The 19,285-nt window shown below is 34.1% G+C and overlaps 1 protein-coding gene across 4 annotated transcripts in view; it reads left to right on the top strand.

The window, feature by feature from the left end:
• TRAPPC8 (trafficking protein particle complex subunit 8) overlaps nt 1-19,285 on the top strand; it is an 81,943-nt gene that overhangs the window by 30,076 nt on the left and 32,582 nt on the right. For 2 of the 4 annotated variants that reach the window (XM_027068705.2, XM_027068704.2), the window contains exons 11-17: nt 3,080-3,185; nt 9,562-9,582; nt 10,688-10,819; nt 14,522-14,746; nt 15,560-15,668; nt 17,704-17,898; nt 18,317-18,447. In XM_027068705.2, coding sequence (XP_026924506.1) covers nt 3,080-3,185; nt 9,562-9,582; nt 10,688-10,819; nt 14,522-14,746; nt 15,560-15,668; nt 17,704-17,898; nt 18,317-18,447 — 919 coding nt within the window. The remainder of the gene's footprint in view (nt 1-3,079; nt 3,186-9,561; nt 9,583-10,687; nt 10,820-14,521; nt 14,747-15,559; nt 15,669-17,703; nt 17,899-18,316; nt 18,448-19,285) is intronic. The other 2 variants (XM_027068707.2, XM_027068708.2) reach the window with 1 other exon arrangement.

Raw genomic sequence — 19,285 nt, 5'->3', positions numbered from 1 at the left:
AGTTTCATTCTTTTGCATGTAGTTGTTCAATTTTCCCAATACCATTTGTTGAAGAGACTTTTTCCCATTGCATATTCGTGCCTCGTTTATCAAAGATTAGTTGACCATGTAATTATGAGTTTATTTCTGGGCTTTCTGTTGTGTTCCAGTGATCCATGTGTCTGTTTTTGTGCCAGTGCCATACTGTTTTGATTACTACAGCTTTTTTTTTTTTAAGTCTTACTTACTTACTTACTTACTTATTTATTTATTTATTTATTTATTTATTTAGAGAGGGAGTGAGTGTGAGTTGGGGAGGGACAGAGAGAGGGAGAGAGTGAATCCCAAACAGGCTGTGCACTGACAGTGCGTAGTGCAACATGGGGCTTGAACACATGAACCGTGAGATCATGACCTGAGCCGAGATCAAGAGTCAGACACTTAACCGACTGAGTCACCCAGGCTGCAGCCACCCTGATTACTGCAGCTTTATAATAAAACTTGAACTCTGGAATTGTGATACCTCCAATTTTGTTCCTCTTTATTCAAGCTTGCTTTGGCTATTCAGGTTCTGTTGTTCCATATAAATTTTAGGATTATTTGTTCTAGTTCTATGAAAAATGCTGTGGGTATTTTGAAAGGGATTGCATTAAATTTGTAGATTGATTTGGATAGTATAGACATTTTAACAGTATTTGTTCTTTCAATCCATGAGCATGGGTTGTCTTTTCGTTTGTTTGTGTTGTCTTCACTTTCTTTCATCAGTGTTTTACAGTTTTTAGAATACAGGTCTTTTATCTCTCTGGGTAAGTTTATTCCTAGGTATTTTATTATTTTTGCGACAGTTGTAAATGGATTTTTTTTCTTATTTGTCTTTCTGCTATTTCATTATTGGTGTATAGAAATGCAGTGGATTTATATCCTGCAACTGTACTGAATTCATTCATCAGTTCTAGTAGTTTTTTGGTGGAGTCTTTCAGGTTTTCTATGTATAGTATCATGTCATCTGCAAATAGTGAAAATTTTACTTCTTCCTTGCCTATTTGGATGCCCTTTATTCCTTTTTGTTGTACGAGTGCTGAGGTTAGGACTTCCACTGCTGTGTTGAATAAAGGTGGTGAGAGTGGACATCCTTGTCTTGTTCCTGACCTTAGGAAAAAAACTCATACACTGAGTGTGATGTTTGCTGTTGGTTTTCATATAAGGACTTTATCATGTTGAGGTATGTTCCTCTAAACTTACTTTGTTTGAGGGTTTTTATCGTGACTGGATGTTGTACTTTGTCAGATGCTTTTTCTGCATCTATTGAAATGATCACATGGTTTTTATACCTTTTGTTGATGTGATGTATCACATTGATTGATTTGCAAATATGAACATAAATGATTTAAGAAAAAAATTTTTTTGTAACGTTTATTTATTATTGAGAGACAGAGAGACACAGAGCATGAGCAGGGGAGAGGCCGAGAGATGGAGAGACACAGAGTCTGAAGCAGGCTCAAGACTCTGAGCTGTCAGCACAGAGCCTGACGCGGAGCTCGAACTCACAAACTGCGAGATCATGACCTGAGCTGAAGTCAGACGCTCAACTGACTGAGCCACTCAGGCGCCCCCAAAATGATTTTTTTAAATGTTGCTTGAATAAACAAATTAATCAAATCTTGGACTTGGTAGCGTTTAACCTAATAACTGACCACATGGAGAAAATAGGTGAGGAATCAAACAAAAATAAGTAAAACAATAGTGTAAGATGTAAGAGTGTTTATAAAGTTTACTTAAAACTCTTTAAGAAATGAGCATATTTAAGGGGTGCCTGGGTGGCTCAGTAGGTTAAGCATTGGACTTCGGCTCAGGTCATGATGTCATGGTTTGTGAGTTCTGGCCCCACATGGGGCTGTGTGCTGATGGTGTGTAGCCTGCTTGGAATTCTCTGTCTTCCTCTCTCTCTCTGCCCCCCCACACTCTCTTTCTCTCTCTCTCAAAATAAATATACTTAAAAAAAAAGAAGAGAGCATATTATATATGAGTAGATGTTACTAATTAGGAGTTAGTCTTTTGTGTTCATTAAAATAACCTTAGATGTTTATAAATACTAACCTAAGAAAACATGATTTGTAGTAAGCTTATGGCAGATAACTTTTGAATGTAGAAAATTGTATTTTTAAAATATCACTGTTCAGAATGACCTTCAAGTTAGTAATCTGCAATTTTAAGGCCAATTTTGATATAAGGATTAGAAAATTAAGATAAAAAACTTTGCTATTTCCCAGCAAAAGCATTCCATCTTATAATTTCACAGTAAGAATATTTTAATTTATTATTATTATTATTTTTTAGAGACAGAGAAGGAGGGGCAGAGTGTGAGGGATAGAGAGAATCTTAAAAGCAGGCTCCACGCCTGCCGCAGAGGCCAACACAGGGCTCAATTTCATGACTGTGAGATTATAACCTGAGCCGAAATCAAGGGTCAGATGCCTAACCAACGGAGCCACTCATATGCCTCTATTTTATTATTTTTAATAATGGTATTTTATTATTTTTAATTATTGATGATAGTAGTCCATGAAGAAAAATCAGCTGATTGTGTGTTTTTACAAAGATTTTGCTCAAGAATCAATTAGGCATCACTGCCCCTCATGTTATCTCCAATTGAAATATCTCAATGGTACTACTAGATGGAAAACACTTAAGTATTCCCAGAAGTAGCCATAAATTAAAACACACATAACCACAGTTTGCAATGAGGAAAGAGAAAGAAATATGGTGAAATGTATGTATTCTTTTGTGTTCATAGCAAGTTTTATTTGTTAACCAGCAGCTGGTTCAAATATACCATTTAGGTTCTAGTGTTTTGTGTATAGAAAATGTGACTTTGCACTGTATTCTTACCGTGAAATTATATGATGATCAAAAGTTTTGAATACTTACGAGAATTCTTTGAAGTTTTCTTTTTAACCTTTTTGGTAAGTGGAAAACAAGAACATGGATTTCTTTTTATTCAAAAACTAGAATTGGAACTTTTATTTAACACATGGTTACTATGATGTATTAAGATATTATTGTAGTGCTAATTATATTTTTCTTTTCTTTTTTTCTTTAGGAATATGGTATTGGCTGAAAGATGTGTATTGCTTAGTGCTGAAATCTTAAAAAGCCAAAGCAAATATTCAGAGGCCGCAGCTCTCCTAATACGGTTGACCAGTGAGGTACTGAAAATGTATTTACTTTAATAACACTTTATAAATTTTTAAAAGTGTGTCTTTTTTCTTGAAAGGGTGTGCAAAACATAAAAGTAGAGGGGAATTTCCTTTTGGGAATTTACACTATGCTACTTTAGCTATTTGTTGAATTAATTTTAAATGTGATATTTCATAAATATTTTGAGAATTTATTTTATTTCTAAGTTTTAAATCTATGCTTTATTAACCACAAACATATATTGTACATCTTCTGTGAATTAGATTCTGACTTATGTGTAACTATTTATTTATTTAGATTATTTTTCTTTAAAAAATTTTTACTTGGAGTATAGTTGACATACAATGTTACATTAATTTCAGATATACAACACAGGATTCAACTTCTCTATACATTATACTGTGCTCACCACAAGTGTAGTTACCATCTGTCACATACAGCACTATTACAGTATCATTGACTATTCCCTATGATATGACTTATTCCATAACTGGAAGCCTGTATCACCCATTCCTTTTCATCCATTTTTGCCCATTTCCACAACCCTTTCCCTCTGGCAACCATCAATTTGTTCTCTGTATTTATAGCTCTGATTCTGCTTTTTATTTATTCATTTGTTTTAAGTTTCTACATATGAATGAAGTTATATGGTATTTGATTTTCTCAGTCTGACTTGTTTCACTTCACATAATATCCTCTAGGTCCATCTATATGTTGTTGCAGATGGCAAGAGTTCATTCTTTTTTATGGCTGTGTAATATTCCCTTTTGTATATAAGTATCCATTTGTCTACTAGTGGACGCTTCGGTTGCTTCCGTACCTTAGCTGTTGTGAAGCTGCAATAAACAAGGGGTGCATATATCCTTTCAAATTAGTGTTTTTGTATTCTTTGGGAAAATAAATACCCAGTATTGTGATTAGTGGATCATAGGGTAGTTCCATTTTTAACTTTCTGAGGAACTCCATATTATTTTCCGCAGTGGCTGTACCAGTTTGCATTCTCAACAGTGCACAAGGTTTCCCTTTTTTCCACATCCTCACCAACACTTGTTGTTTCTTGTGTTATTGAGTTTAGCCATTCTGACAGGTGATGTCTCATTGTAATTGTGATTTGCATTTCCTTAATGATGAGTGATGTTGAGTATCATTTCAAGTGTCTGTTGACCATCTGTATGTCTTCTTTGGATAAATGTCTGTTCAGGTCCTCTACACCACTTTCAATGGGATTGTTTATTTTTTGATGTTGAGTTAGTTTAAGTTCTTTATATATTTTGGCTATTATCCTCTTATTGGGTATATTATTTGCAGATATCTTGTCCCATTCAGTAGCTTGCCTTTTTGTTGACAGTTTTTTCACTGTGCAAAACTTTATTTTGATAACAGTCCCAATAGTTTATTTTTGCTTTTGTTTCCCTTGCCCTATACAAAAAAAAGAGACATATCTAGAAAAACATTGTCATGGTCGATGACAGAGAAATTACTGCATTCTCTTCTAGGATTTTTATGGTTTCAGATCTCACATTTAGGTCTTTAATCTATTTTGAGTTTATTTTTGAGTGGTGTAAAGACAGTGGTCCAGTTTCATTCTTTTTGCATGTAGCTGTCCAGTTTTCCCAGCAGCATTTATTTAAGAGACTTTTCCCCATTGTATTTTATTGCCTCCTTTATCATAGGTTAAATAGGTAGATCATTGATCATATAAGGATGGCTTTTATTTTGGAGATGTCTATTCTATTCCATTGGTCTGTATATCTCATTTTTGTGCCAGTACCGTGCTGTTTTGATTTTTAAAGCTTTGTAGTGTATCTTGAAATCTGGGATTGTGAGACCTCCAGCTTTGTTCTTTTTTCTCAAGATTGCTTTAGCTATTCAGGGTCTTCTGTGGTTCCACAAATTTTAGTATTGTTTGTTCTATTTCTCTGAAAAATGCTATTGGTGTTTTGATGGGAATTGCATTGAATCTGTAGATTGCTTTGGGAAGTATGGTAATTTTAACAACAGTAATTCTTCCAGTATATGAGCATGGATTAACTTTCCATTCGTTTGTGTCATCTTCAGTTTCTTTCATCAGTATTTTACAGTTTTCAGAGTACAGGTCTTTCACCTCATTGGTTAAGTTTATTCCTAGGTATTTTATTCTTTTTGGTACAGTTGTAAATGGAATTGTTTTCTTATGTATAACAATATTTAAAGCAACATACATGTGCATCATTCTCATATACAGTTGATACTTAAAATGAGTAATCACTGAGGACTTTTTAATCTTGTTTTCACTAGTATGAACTTTTAAAAACAATAATCTTAAGCATTGAAAATAATCTATATTATGAATATTTCAAAAGACAGAAAAAGTAATCCACTTATAGTTGCTGGTGAAGGTTTACAACAGATATTATTAAGTTGCATTGACTCCTGGCTTGTAAAGTACAATGGTAGTGATTTTGTGAGTATGGTTAAAGATAGGCTTTTTTTTTTTAGATGAATGCTTAAGAGCAAAAGAACAAAATCAAGCGCCTCATTTGTTTGCCTTTTAAATGTTAATATACCCTATGGTTTTAATCCTTGGACTGCTGTACTTTTTACTCTACACATTTTTGGGTGTGGTCAGTTCTTAGTGATGATTTTTACTCTTAAATCTGTCTTCAACACTGATCTCTTTGAGGTTTATAGATTTGTAATGCCAGCTGCCTTTTAGACTTACCTACTTGGATGTTTCTAAAGCACCTTAAGCTAACATATCTAAACACAGAAACTTTCTTACCTTGTTGATCATGATTTAAAATTATGGTATAACCATCTAGCTCCTTGTTTGCTCAGCACAAAACTGAGAGGTGCCTGTATTCTTCTATCACTAATCCAGTTGGGTGTTTTTTGTTTTTGTTGTTTTCTTTCCGTATCTCCAAATAATTTACTCCCTCCACTTTAAGTCCTTCCTACTGCTGTCTTGGTTCATGTCCTTAATGTCCTTCTGGACTGTGGCCCTTTTCCTCTTTGTTCACCTTGTCTACAAGTCCTTATATCAGTCTTGTCCTAAAGATAGTTATCTGCAGTGCCCCAGGTTATCCTGTGTCTCTATCCTCCCCTCTCATATAATGCTGGAAGACCTGACTTGTCATGTAATACTGCAAATCATATTTAAGTTCCTGAGGGTAGGGAACTGTGTTGTCTTCTACATTTTTGTCTTTCTTGCCTAGCACTGGCCTTGGCACATGGTATAGAATTTACCTGTATTTGTTGAGCTGAACCATTAATTATTCTAAAAAGGTTAACTAATTAGGTTAAGGGATGATATTAACAATGTTGAGTAATTGATATTGCATTGACAACTGATCAATATGAATAGTTGCTAGACATAAATTATTTGGTAGAGCTGAACATGTAGACACTTGAGGGCGATGATGTTCCGTATTGTAATAAATAATCTTAACGTGGGTTTGAATATATTGCTGTTTTTCAGTCTAGGAATTATCAGTGAATATAAAGGGAATTTATGCTTTAGGAGCTTGAATAAAAATTATCTAGCGAAAATTCTTCTGGCTTTATTTTTTGGACTGCAAATTTATGGGCAAGTGGATCTTACTATTGTTAGGCCCTGGGATTCTCAGGATGACAGAGCAAACCCAGCTAGTGATACAGTATGCCACATTTACCACCACACAGGACAGTGTGTCTGAATTTGGTGCTTAAGATATGATGCTTTTCTTCTACTTATGTCTTTGTTTCTGTGCTGAACATTTATTCTGGTCTTAATAGCCCCTTTGTCTGTTACTGCATTTAAACACAGTAAATCAGTTTTTTGGTTTTTTTTTTTTACTATCTGGAATAGTAATAGTTTTTACAAGGTTCTTCACCTTGGCAGGAACTGTTCCTGTGGTAAACTCATCAGCTCATAGCACCTTTCCTGCTAACTTCATAGTTACCCAAAGAAAAAATCTGAAAGCCATCCTTGAGATTTGATTCCTTTAAGTTTGTGCCACCAGTACCTGTATCAGTTCTGTAGTATCAGATATTTTTTTCTTAGTTCCTTATGGAGCGTATGTAATAGACTTGTTCATATCATAGATGTGAACTACGACTAAAGTAAAATTTTATTCAATTCATTCAAAGCCTCTGCTTTCTAGATAAAACTGTCACTTTGTGAAATCCTTTCGTTTTTCTTCCATCGACACTGATGGCAGTTGTGATTCTTTGCAGGGCTATTTTTTTGGTTTCAGGGGAATGTTTTTTCTCCTTTAGGTGTCACTGTAAGCAATAGGGACTACTAAAGAACAAAGTTGCAGTGAGCCATGAGTGTAGGGCATTCAGCACAGCAAATTGATTCTTTTTCAGACAACTGCCATACTGGATTCAAGAGTCAAATTTTGCTTCAACTAAATTAATAATATGCCATGGACTTCCAGGTCTCTTCTAAATTGGTCAGCCTTTGAGTATTAATTTTGACTGTGCTGAGGGTTTACTGTCCTGGTTTCAATTGGGTTATACATTAGAATCATTTACATACCATCAAAGATTCTAAGGCGTGCTCCTTATCTTAATCAAAATGTCCAGGATTGCTGCCCTTCCAAGTTTTTGAGTTTAATGAAGCCTCATAGGCAATTAAAAAACATATATATGTATTTATGCTGTATGTTTGTATGTGCCAGCGTGTGTTCGCTTGCACATACTAGGTATAGACTTAATTTATAGCACTTAAAAAAACCTGTGAAATACTATTGAGAAGCCTAAATAAAATTCTGAAATAGAAGAAGTAATTAGAGGGAATTGCTCTTCCAGATATTAAAATGTTACAAAGCTACAGAAATTGAAACTTTTTACAGTGATAAAAAGAGACAGTAATGGAATAGAATGAGAATTTAAATACAACATATGATTAGGTATCATTAAAACTAGTGGGGAATGTTAGGTTATTCACCAAATAGTATTGTGACATCTAACTGTTTGAGGTTGGATTCCTGTCTTACTTGTTACATGATAATATAATTATAGCTTGATTAAGTTATAATATGGAAAAACAACCTAACAGAATATGTAGGAAAACATTTTTTTTTAATCTAGGAATGATATCATCCTTTCTTAGTTTGATGCAGTATTTTGAAGCTATAAAGGCAAAAGATAGTATGCTTGACTACTAAATAAACTCTTTCATGTAAAAACTGGGAAATACTAATGCAAATGTATGACAAAGACCTAATATTGATTAAGCGTACAAAGGGCTTTTAGAAACCCCATGATCACAAAAACCCATTCACAAAAAGAGTATAAATGGGTGATTCACAGAAAAAATACAAAGATCGTTAAACGTACGAAAAGATTACCAGCCTTACTAGTAAATGTATGTTGAGCAGAGTGGTTTTTTTTTTTTTTTTTAATTAAAGAGGTAAAAAAAAATTTAAATGATTTTTGGCTGAGTGGAATAGAAAACATACACTCCTTCTCTGTTGAGATGACTATATGTTGGTATTTTTTTTTTCTGTTGGCTAGAAATTGAACTATATACATAGCTTTCATTAACTAACCGGTTCTACTTGCGGAAATGTGTCTAATAAAAATGTATAATTACTCAAAAATGATTTTGTAAAGATGTTTATCAAAGTATTTTTTTGTAGTAACAAAATTCTGAAGCAATATTAAATCAGTTGGACACTGTATTAATAAAATTATGGTGTATTTATATAACAGGATACAATGTAGCTTTAAAAGAAATAAGAGATGTAGGTGTCTTGAAAGATGTCCGTGATATTATTGTAAGTCAAAAAATGAGATAAAGAATATTCTGTATACTACAATTTATGTATAAAAAAGTATGTGTATTTTTAGAAAACTATGTATTACATAAAAACAAATATGGAGCGAGAGAAATGACAAACACCAACACCAAGCTGGTAACTATAGGTACCTCTGGAAAGTCAGATGAGGCATGGGGTAGGAAAGAAAGATGTTCACTTTTTTTTTTTTCTGAACATTTATTCTTTTAGAAAAAAGTATTTTTAAAGAAAACATTTTCCTAAAAAATAAAAAAAGTATACTCCCTAGGTGCCTTAAGTAATTCTGATGTAAACCCTTGGATAAGAACTGCTTGTTAATTGTACACTCCTGATTTTCCCACTTACTAGCTTTGGGATCTTACTTAGAAAAAAACACCTGATCAGATACTTAGTTTTTGTCACAAGGGGATTGAAATAATATCTGCCATTTACTGGATGCTTTCTAGATTTTTTCCTCAGATCTGTTTCCACTCTAATTTTGTGATTGCTGCAGAGATAGTTATAATCACTGATTACACTGATTATGAGCACTATTTGATGTAACTACAATTTGTTGACATTACTGCATTTAAAGTAAATGTTTTCTGTTTTCAACTTTCCCTGGGGAAAATAATGGCAGCAGAACACATGGAAGGGCATGGTAAGTTCAGCTTGAGAACAGCTGAAAACCTAGAGAAAGTTTTGGTGAAAATGTTGTTGATGCTTGATCAGCAACCTTCACTACTTTCTCAGTTATTTGTAAAGTGATGATGGCTCTTTCATTTGAAAGGTTGTCCTTATGGGTGAGGATGTAAATGCGGTATGTGGTTTTTGTAGACACTGTTGTAAGAGTCTGTTGAAGTGGAAACTAATTTGAGTTGTACCATTTACTAATAATACTAATAGTAGGTGATAATCTTCTAAGGGAAAAGCCTTCTAAATTTTTTAATGAAAAGCAGTCATTTTGACATTCTTGAATTAAGCAAAAATTGAGAATTGCTTTTAAATCCAGTAAAGTTAATAGAGGATAAAATAGTAGATTGGATTATTTCATAATCTACACACATTCTCTTTTTATCTTTCCTTTTTTCTTGGATGGAGATAGGCTATTGGATGTCACAGATCAGTTTCCAGAAGAAATTAGATAATTGTGAATCTATTGTTTTCTGCATTCTCTTTTCTGGTTTATCTTTATTCAGTATACCTGTATTAAATTCTCAGTTTATATACTTTTTTCTTTGCCATTTGAAAAAGGATTACATTTCTTTTGTATATTTTTGAGACAGAGAGAGAGCATGAGCAGGGGAGGGGCAGAGGGGGAGGGAGACACAGAATCCAAAGCAGGCTCCAGGCTCTGAGCTGTCAGCACAGAGCCTGACGTGGGGCTCGAACTCACGGAGTGTGAGATCATGACCTGAGCTGAAGTCGGACGCTTAACTGACTGAGCCACCCAGGCGCCCCGAAAAGGGATTACATTTCTTCAGAGATTTATTACAGGGTACATATCATAACCACACATTTGGCTTTATGAAAAACAAAAGAAAATATTTCATGGTAGAGAATGTTTTGAAGGATTTTAAGAAAAGTTCATGCTTATTGGAAGAAAGAATCAAGATTAGATTGCCCCTTGATCTCTTCCCTCAGATACTCTTAAGTTAAAGTGAATATGCTTATATTGTTTTTAGAAAGTAAATATTTTTTTACCAGTTATCTTTTTACTTTTAATTTTGTGAAACTAACCTTATTTTCTCTTAAACATTCAATAGGATTCTGATCTTCGAAGTGCACTTCTTTTGGAACAGGCGGCACATTGCTTTATAAACATGAAGAGCCCCATGGTTAGAAAATACGCATTTCATATGATACTGGCAGGACATCGGTTTAGTAAAGCAGGGCAAGTGAGTGCATTTTATTTAACAAATAAATTATTTTAATTTTTGTTACCGTTTGTTATGTATTTTATAAATGTATGTCATTTGTCAATTTTTTATGATTTAAAATTAATCCTAAAAATGGAAGTAAATTTTGTTATATTGGTAAGGGCATGAGATTTGGATTTAGGTAAATGTGGGCTTCAGTCTTGATCTTCTACTCACAACATGACCTGGGTTACTTCTCTGAGCCTCAGGTTTTGTATTTATAAAATTTGAAAATTCTCCCAAAGTTTTGTGAGCTTAAACCAAAGTATATATGTGAAAGTTCCAATATACTGAATGTATTCAACCAGTTTTAATTATCCTTCACAGTGGTTGGACTGTCCCTACTTCAGCTCTAGTCTTCTGTTACCTCTCAAAGTGCCTTATAATGATATTTACTAAATATTTAATGAGTAGAAATCATCTCTGTCTCATACCTGGAAGCAGTTGGGTTGGAGAGATCTTTAATTTAGATCGATTAATTTAGAGCAGTTTCTCCAGCCCCAGTTGCCTCTTTAAGCATTAGTTGGAGGGACTTTGCTGGAGGCAGAGTGGTAGCGGTAGTAAATGGTGGATAGAAATGTGGATTGAAGAATCCTCCCTGTGTTCCTATCTGTCTCTGTCTCTGTCTCTCTCTTTCAAAATAAAAAACTTAAAAGTGTTCTGTTCAAAAATTTACAAAATGCGTAAAGTATGTGGTTCCCTTTGCTTGGGAGGAAAATTATATACCTCATTGCGAATGGTCCATTGTCTCTTATTAAAAACAAGTCATTCTTTTTCCACATCTTTGTCCACTTTTGTGAATGGTTTCATTTGTGAACATGATGATGTCATTGGAACTGGAAATAGCCACGCATATTTCATCTTCTGAAATTGTAGGGCATGTTGCTTCTAGGAAATGCATAGCAAATTAAAAATGGCTACATTTGTGGTAGGTTGACATACATTTACTATTTGGCTCAGTAATCTAACTGTAGTTATATCATGGAGTTGATGATTCCAGGGTACCCGGTTTTGTATTTTGCGAACATTCTATATAGACCCTGAACCTCTTTCTCAGACAGTATGTAGCAGCTGAAAGCATGACTAGAAATGCTTTTCTGTTGGAAAAGCAAATGCATATCCTATTGAAGTTGGTCAAGAACAGTATCTTCCTTGGAAGGTAGGACGTAGAACACAAACAGTTGTGACTGAGGCCAAATTGTTTCTGAGAAACACCAACTTTTCATGACATTTCCATTAAAATGTGTGTTGTTGGCAAGGATGAGAGGACAGTAGAGGAGATATGTGTGTATAGTAATGTCATTTCTCAGTCCTCCCTGAGAATTTGTGCTGGATTGCTTATCTTGTCCCTAGAAATTTTTCCTTTTTCCTTTTTTTTTATTTTTTAAGAGAGAGAGAGCCTATGCATGAGAGCGCAAGCTGGGGAGAGGTAGAAAGGGAGGGAGGGAGAGAATCTCAAGCAGGCTCCATGCCCATTGCAGAGCCTGACATGGGGCTTGATCTCACAACTGCAAGAACATGAACTGAGCTGAAATCAAAGAGTTGTATACTCAACTGACTGAGCCACCCAGGCGCCCCTAGAGATTTTTTATAGGTTTTTTTTTTCCCCCATTAGATTTCCATTATGATTATCAACTAGTGAAAGGCATTTAAAAAAAAGGAACTGGCATTACCAAAGATTAAAATTAGTAAATTTTTTTATGATAATTAGTAAAAAAAAATTTTTAAGGAAGTGCTGGGGAGAGGGTGCCTGGGTGGCTCAATCAGTTGTGTCTGACTCTTGATTTCATCTCAGGTCATGACCTCACGGGTTTGTGAGTTCGAGCCTTGGCTTCAGGCTTCACGCTGACAGTGTGGAACCTGCTTGAGATTCTCTCTCTCCAGTTCTCTCTCTGCCCCTCCTGCTCTCACTCTCAGAATAATAAATAAACTTAAAAAAAAAAATTGCTGGGGAGGGTATATGTATATGTGTCCAAGTATACCCCTAGACAGTCTTTCAATTCTTACTTTAAAAAGCAGACTTTAAATCCTTTTTACCTTTTAAATCTCATTGGATGTTTTTCCAAGAAATCCTAAAAATGTACTTGAACTCAGCATTTTGACATATTCAATCTTTTCTCTGTATCTCTTAGTTTTTAAGACTTGTTTGTATTCCTTTTTACTAAATGCAGTATGGAGATTAGGGGTGTTTTCAAGAAACATCACTTTAAAATTATTTTGAAATAGTCTCAAACTTATAAAAATGTTACAAGTACAGTTAGAAACTTTACCTGAGTGTTTGATAGTTGTCTCCTTGGTATCTCATTACCTCCACATACTTTAGGACATTATTTCCTGTTTCCTAGAAACAAGACTTTTTTCTACTATATAACCATAATACAACCATCAAATCAAGAACTTAGTACTAATACAGTACCACCCATCCTTAGACCCCATGTGGGTTTTGACAGTTGTCCCATAAAAATGGTCCTTTATAGCATAAGGATCCTGTTCAGAAAGATACTTTGACTTTATCACCTTGATACTTTTGAAGATTACAGTCCAGTTATTTTTGTGGAGTATCCCTCAATTTAGGTTTGTTTGGTGTTTCCTCGTGATGAGATTCAAATTGGGTATCTCTGTAGGAATATCACAAAAGAGATACTGAGTTCTTAAATTCTATGGTATTAAGTGGCAGATGACTTTGATTTGTTTTAATTATTTATTTACAAGGAAACATTTCTTTTAAAAAATGAGCAGTCTTGGATATACATACTAAAAGTTTGTAATCCACCCTGGAGAGGAGAGGAGGTATAAGAGTATACTCTGAAGCAGAAGGTTGAGTGGGGAGAAGCCTCTTCCTTGGTACCAAATCCAGGTTTTAAGCTAAAGGTTGTCTGAGTTCAGAGTGTGGCAGTGATAGGTAATTAATGCCAAATAATTGCTCACGGGTGTGGCAGGATGCAGCAGTGGGCAAAAAAAAAAAAAAAAAAAAAAAAAAGAATATATCATACTCTTACTCCCAAGTGAAACAGTAGTTAAAAAATGTGTATACACATATAAATACATACATACACACGTATGGGGTATTCATTCAGCCCAATGCAGTGGTATAGAGATGATCATAACAAAATTAGTAAGATAGTTCTTAGTTATAAAATAACAACCGGGGCGCCTGGGTGGCTCAGTCAGTTGAGTGGCCGACTTCAGCTCAGGTGATGATCTCACAGCTTGTGAGTTCAAGCCCCGCTTCGGGCTGTGTGCTGACAGCTGGAGCCTGCTTTGGATTCTGTGTCTCCCTCTCTCTCTGCCCCTAACCCACTCTCATTCTGTCTCTGTCTCTCTCAAAAATAAATAAACATTAAAAAAAAACATTAAAATAACAACAAAGCCTCTGATTCATGACTCCATATACTGCCATTCTGAGAACTCCTAGATGGTTTTTTATAAAGTCATTATTATTTCTGACTTCTTAGACTTCCTGCCCTTGGACAAAGCAATTAACTTGCCTACTTCAGGATCTCTTGGTTTTTAGTAATAATTGCAATGGGGTTTTCATAAATGTTAGTTTCATTTTGCTCATCATTCCAGTCTCTGTTAGAGGAAGTACCAATTAACAGTTACGTGATTATGTGTGTGTGTATTTGTTTTTTCTAGTCCAAGAGAAATTCAGATTGTAATACTTTGTTTATTTTTTTACAGAAAAAGCATGCTTTACGCTGTTATTGTCAAGCCATGCAGGTTTACAAAGGAAAAGGCTGGTCTCTGGCAGAGGATCACATTAACTTCACTATTGGGCGCCAGTCCTATACCCTTAGGCAACTGGACAATGCTGTGTCTGCTTTTAGGCATATTTTAATCAATGAAAGTAAACAATCTGCTGCTCAACAAGGGGCCTTCCTCAGAGAGTATCTTTATGTTTACAAGGTGAATACTTATTTTCAGGACTAGATATTAAAATTATATTTAAGTTATTACTTTCAGCAAAAAGCATATTCAGTGGTGTCTAGTAGGAGTTTAATAAAATGGCTTTCTTAGAATTTATGTACTTATCTGCCATAATAAAGTGTGGCAGGCTATGCTCTTGAGTCATAGATCTGAGTTGCATTGCTCTTCTACAGTTCTTTACAAGAGGATTTTAATATTTCATTAAGCATTTGATTTATATTGGAATTAAAAACATTCTGGACTATTTCTTCATTATTTCTTTTTTTTGAATCATACAAATTTTTTTATATTGGGTCTTCATACCATCCCTTGGTGAGAAAATACTTCACTGAGACAAGAGGGTAGAAAATACAAAACATTGTTTTACGGAAAAAGTGGAAAGTTGTGAATTTTTTTCTGAAGACCTATGGATAATGAATATTTTATCTGTCCTGCAGAAAAATACCTCTTTCTAAGAAACTTTATTAATTTGAGATCATATGGGTTAGAATTTTGGCAGATAGGATGCTGTAATGAGTCACAGGAAGTAAAGTGCACCAAAATAATATTTGGAAGTTTTAACTTCCAAAGAGAGCTAATAGCTAGCTGAGTAACTTTAGGAAGATTCTCTTGGGCCAGAATAAATGAGACCTAAAATTTTATGACTGATATATTAAGTAAAACTATTAATTGTTTATCTTAATATTCTTGCTTAACATGTTTTTAATACTTTGCATATTAAAAAATGAGGAGGCAAATATGAAGGAAATGGAATTTTCTCAAAAAAACTTTTTTCTTTTGTATTTCTCCTAGAATGTAAGTCAGCTGTCACCAGATGGCCCTTTACCGCAGCTACCTTTACCGTATATTAACAGTTCAGCCACACGGGTTTTCTTTGGCCACGACAGACGACCAGCAGATGGTTTGTAAAATTTTATTTTGCCTTTTTACCTAGTGACTATTTTTTTAAGTGCTTTTTTCTTTATTTAAGAAATGATGTTGTAATTGTTGAAGAATGTTTGAAGATAAGTAACTCTACCATGTCACCATCCTGCCACCTTGAAGATAACCACTACTTCAGTGGTTTTTCTTCCGGCTCTAAAAGCTAGAAATAACAAAATAGCTATAATTATAATGGGTTTTCTCACATAATAGGAAAAATGCCCATGTTGTTACATACCTTTAAAAAAAATTTTTTTTTAATGTTTATTTATTTTCGAGAGAGCAAGGGAGCACAAGCAGTAGAGGGGCAGAAAGAGAAAGACACAGAATCCGAAGGAGGCTCCAGGCTCAGAGCTCTGAGTACAGAGCCTGACGTGGGTCTCGAATCCACAAACCATGAGATCATGAGATCGTGACCTGAGCCAAAATCAGATATTTAACCAACTGAGCCACCCAGGCACTCCCATGTTATTATATAATCTTAATGAACAATGTTAATGGCTGTAAGATACTTTATTCAGTACTTATAAAGTACTGTAATGTTCGCGTCTTATATAGTTGGACTATTTTCTTCTTTTCCTTATATAAACATTGTGATGGATGTTCTTGTGGATAAAACTTGTTAACTTTTTATTATGGAAATTTATTTATTAATTTATAATTTATTAATAAATTTACTAAATTTATTATGGAAATTTCAAATGTACACAGAAGCAGAGAACAGTTGCCAATATTCTGCTGTCCTTGTTGTAAGACTTTTTAAAATATAGGCTTATTTTCTTAGGATTGAACCTTAGAATGGTATACTGGGCCAAGAGTATAAATATATTGATGTATGTTAGAGTAAACTTTGTGATTCTGTGTATTGTTATATTTAAGCTTACTATATTTCTCCTTGAGATTTAATTTAGTATTTTATTTAAAAATATTTATCAAGATGTTTATGGCAACATTAGTGTTAACAGCAAAAAAAAAAAAAAAGTGAAACAGTAGCAGGAAATGAATTGATAAATTTTGGCATATTTATACAATGGATTCATGCTGTAGAAATAGTTCTGTATGTTTCTACATGGATAATACACCATAATGTTGAGTGAAAACAGTTACAGAACAGTCAGTCAAATGTAATTCCATTTCTATAAATTTCAAACATATAAACCAATTCTATGCATTGTTTATGTATATATTCATGTGATCAAGTAAAAAACAAATATGGATGAAAACATTATATTTCAGCTTTGGAATAGCCCTGGGAAGAAGGGCTAGTGGACATGAAGGAGAGCAGTAGGATTTGGGAGGGTTACACAGAGGGCAATAATTCTATCTGTAACATTTATTTTATGAAGAGTATTTGGGATCTTATAACAAACATTGGCATTTGTTAAATTTTAATATATAAATATTTGTTATTCCCCATGTGTTTCTGTATGTTTGAAGTATTTCATATAAAATTATTTGGAATATTAGGAAAAATATATTCTTTCAGAGTCAAGAGGAAAAGAACATCAATGTTATAAGCCAAGTTCCAGTTAGACTAGGGTTAATAAGAGGATATCTTTCTCTCAGATAATTATAGGCAAGAGTGTATATGTATATGTATTTATTCGGATACCTCATATTTTTATTTAAAATAAGTTTCAGGGGCGCCTGGGTGGTTCAGTCGATTGAGTGTCCGACTCAATTTTGGCTCAGGTCATGATCCCGGGGTTGTGGGATTGAGCTCGGTGTCGGGCTCTGTGCTGAACGTGGAGCCTGCTTAAGACTGACTCTCTCTCTGTGTCTCTGTCTCTGTCTCACTCTCACTCTCACTCTCACTCTCACTCTGTCTCTCTCTCTTTCGCCCCACACCCCCACCTCTTCTCCCTCTGCCCTTGTCCCCTGCTTGCGTGCACATTCTGTTTCTCTCTCAAATACAATAATAATAATAATAATAATAATAATAATAATAATAATAATATGTTTCATTGAAGGCAGGTGTTAATAAACGTGTTTAATTGTGACACTTTTTTTTTTAGGTGAAAAGCAAGCAGCTACTCATGTAAGTCTCGATCAGGAATATGACTCTGAATCCTCTCAGCAGTGGCGAGAACTTGAGGAACAAGTTGTAGCTGTGGTTAACAGAGGAGTAGTTCCATCCAATTTCTACCCCACACAATATTGTTTGAATAGTTATTCAGATAACTCAAGATTTCCACTGGCAGTTGTAGAAGGTGATATACTTGAATTGTTATTCATGGTTTTTTGTTTACCTACAGCAGATGCAAGATAATTTTCTATGTGCCAAAAATTACTGGAAGCCAGGCATGCAAAAAATAAATTAGGAATCATAACTTAGTGAGCTGTATGTATAAAACTAGGCACTATGTATGAGATGTAATACTAGTATATAAGTGTGCTATTGGAATATAGAAGAGAGAGTGACATTCGTTAGCACATAGGAATTGGGGAAATCTTCTAGAGGAAGTAGTTTTAAAACTGAATCCTGAATAAATGGACATTTATAAGCTGGTAAAGGACAGTCTAGGCAGAAATGCAGAGCTGTGAAAGTAAGGTGTGTTCAGAGAATTGAAGCATAGGATGGTAGGTGGGGTTTATTGAAGTTACTAATTTAGGCCTTTCTTTTTGTAGAACCAATAACAGTGGAAGTGGCTTTTAGAAATCCTTTGAAGGTTCCACTTTTGTTGACTGATTTGTCATTGCTATGGAAGTTTCAACCTAAAGATATTAGTGGAAAGGATAATGAAGAAGTTAAAGAACTAGTAAGTTATTAAAAGGTATTTGTAATAAGCATGTTTCAGTAATAGCCTAGCAGATGTATAACATTTCAATATTTTCTGTTCAGTGAACTACACTTATTCTTTTTTATGCCTGTTTTCCCTAGCTATAAAAAGTATGATATATGCATATTGTTGAAAATAGAGAATACAAAGAACATACAGAATAAAGATAAATCTGTCTTCTCAGTATTTAGAAATAAGCACTTTAACACTTTTCTATATATCTTTCCAGTAATTTCTATTTGTATGTTTTCTCTCATATATGGGATTTTAAAAATATTGTGTATGTTGGTTTTTTTTTTCATTCTGTTGATTTGTATGTGTATCTTGATATTAACATGTCTTAATATTTCATTTCTGTGTAATATTCCATCATGGATGATCTATAAGCTCTTCCACTGTGTCTCCATTGATAGTTGTTTTAGAAGTTTCCATTTGTTTACTATCCTCATAATTCAATGGTAAAAATTTGGGTGTATACTTTTTTCATCCTGATAATTTCTGTAGTAATGATTCCTAGGCATGAAGTTAAAAAATTTTAGGGAATAAGTATGTTAGTGCTCTTTTGGTTTCCCAAGAGGTCATACCAAAGCTTTTTACCAGCAACACATGGGATTGGATATCTCATCTTTGCAACATTAAGCATTCTTATTTATAAAAAAGCATCTTAATTGATTTACTAGGTATGAAAAATGCTGTTTTACTTTATTATTTTCCATCTCATTCATTAATTTCTGGTGAAGTTGAAGATCTTGGATTTCCTTTTTTGGATTATCTTTATATGTATTTTATCTTTTTCTTATTCGTGTCTGTAATCTCT

This window comes from Acinonyx jubatus, chromosome D3 (assembly GCF_027475565.1).
Source record: "Acinonyx jubatus isolate Ajub_Pintada_27869175 chromosome D3, VMU_Ajub_asm_v1.0, whole genome shotgun sequence".
Classification (NCBI taxonomy): domain Eukaryota; kingdom Metazoa; phylum Chordata; class Mammalia; order Carnivora; family Felidae; genus Acinonyx; species Acinonyx jubatus.
This window is presented reverse-complemented; position numbering and strand designations above follow the sequence as displayed.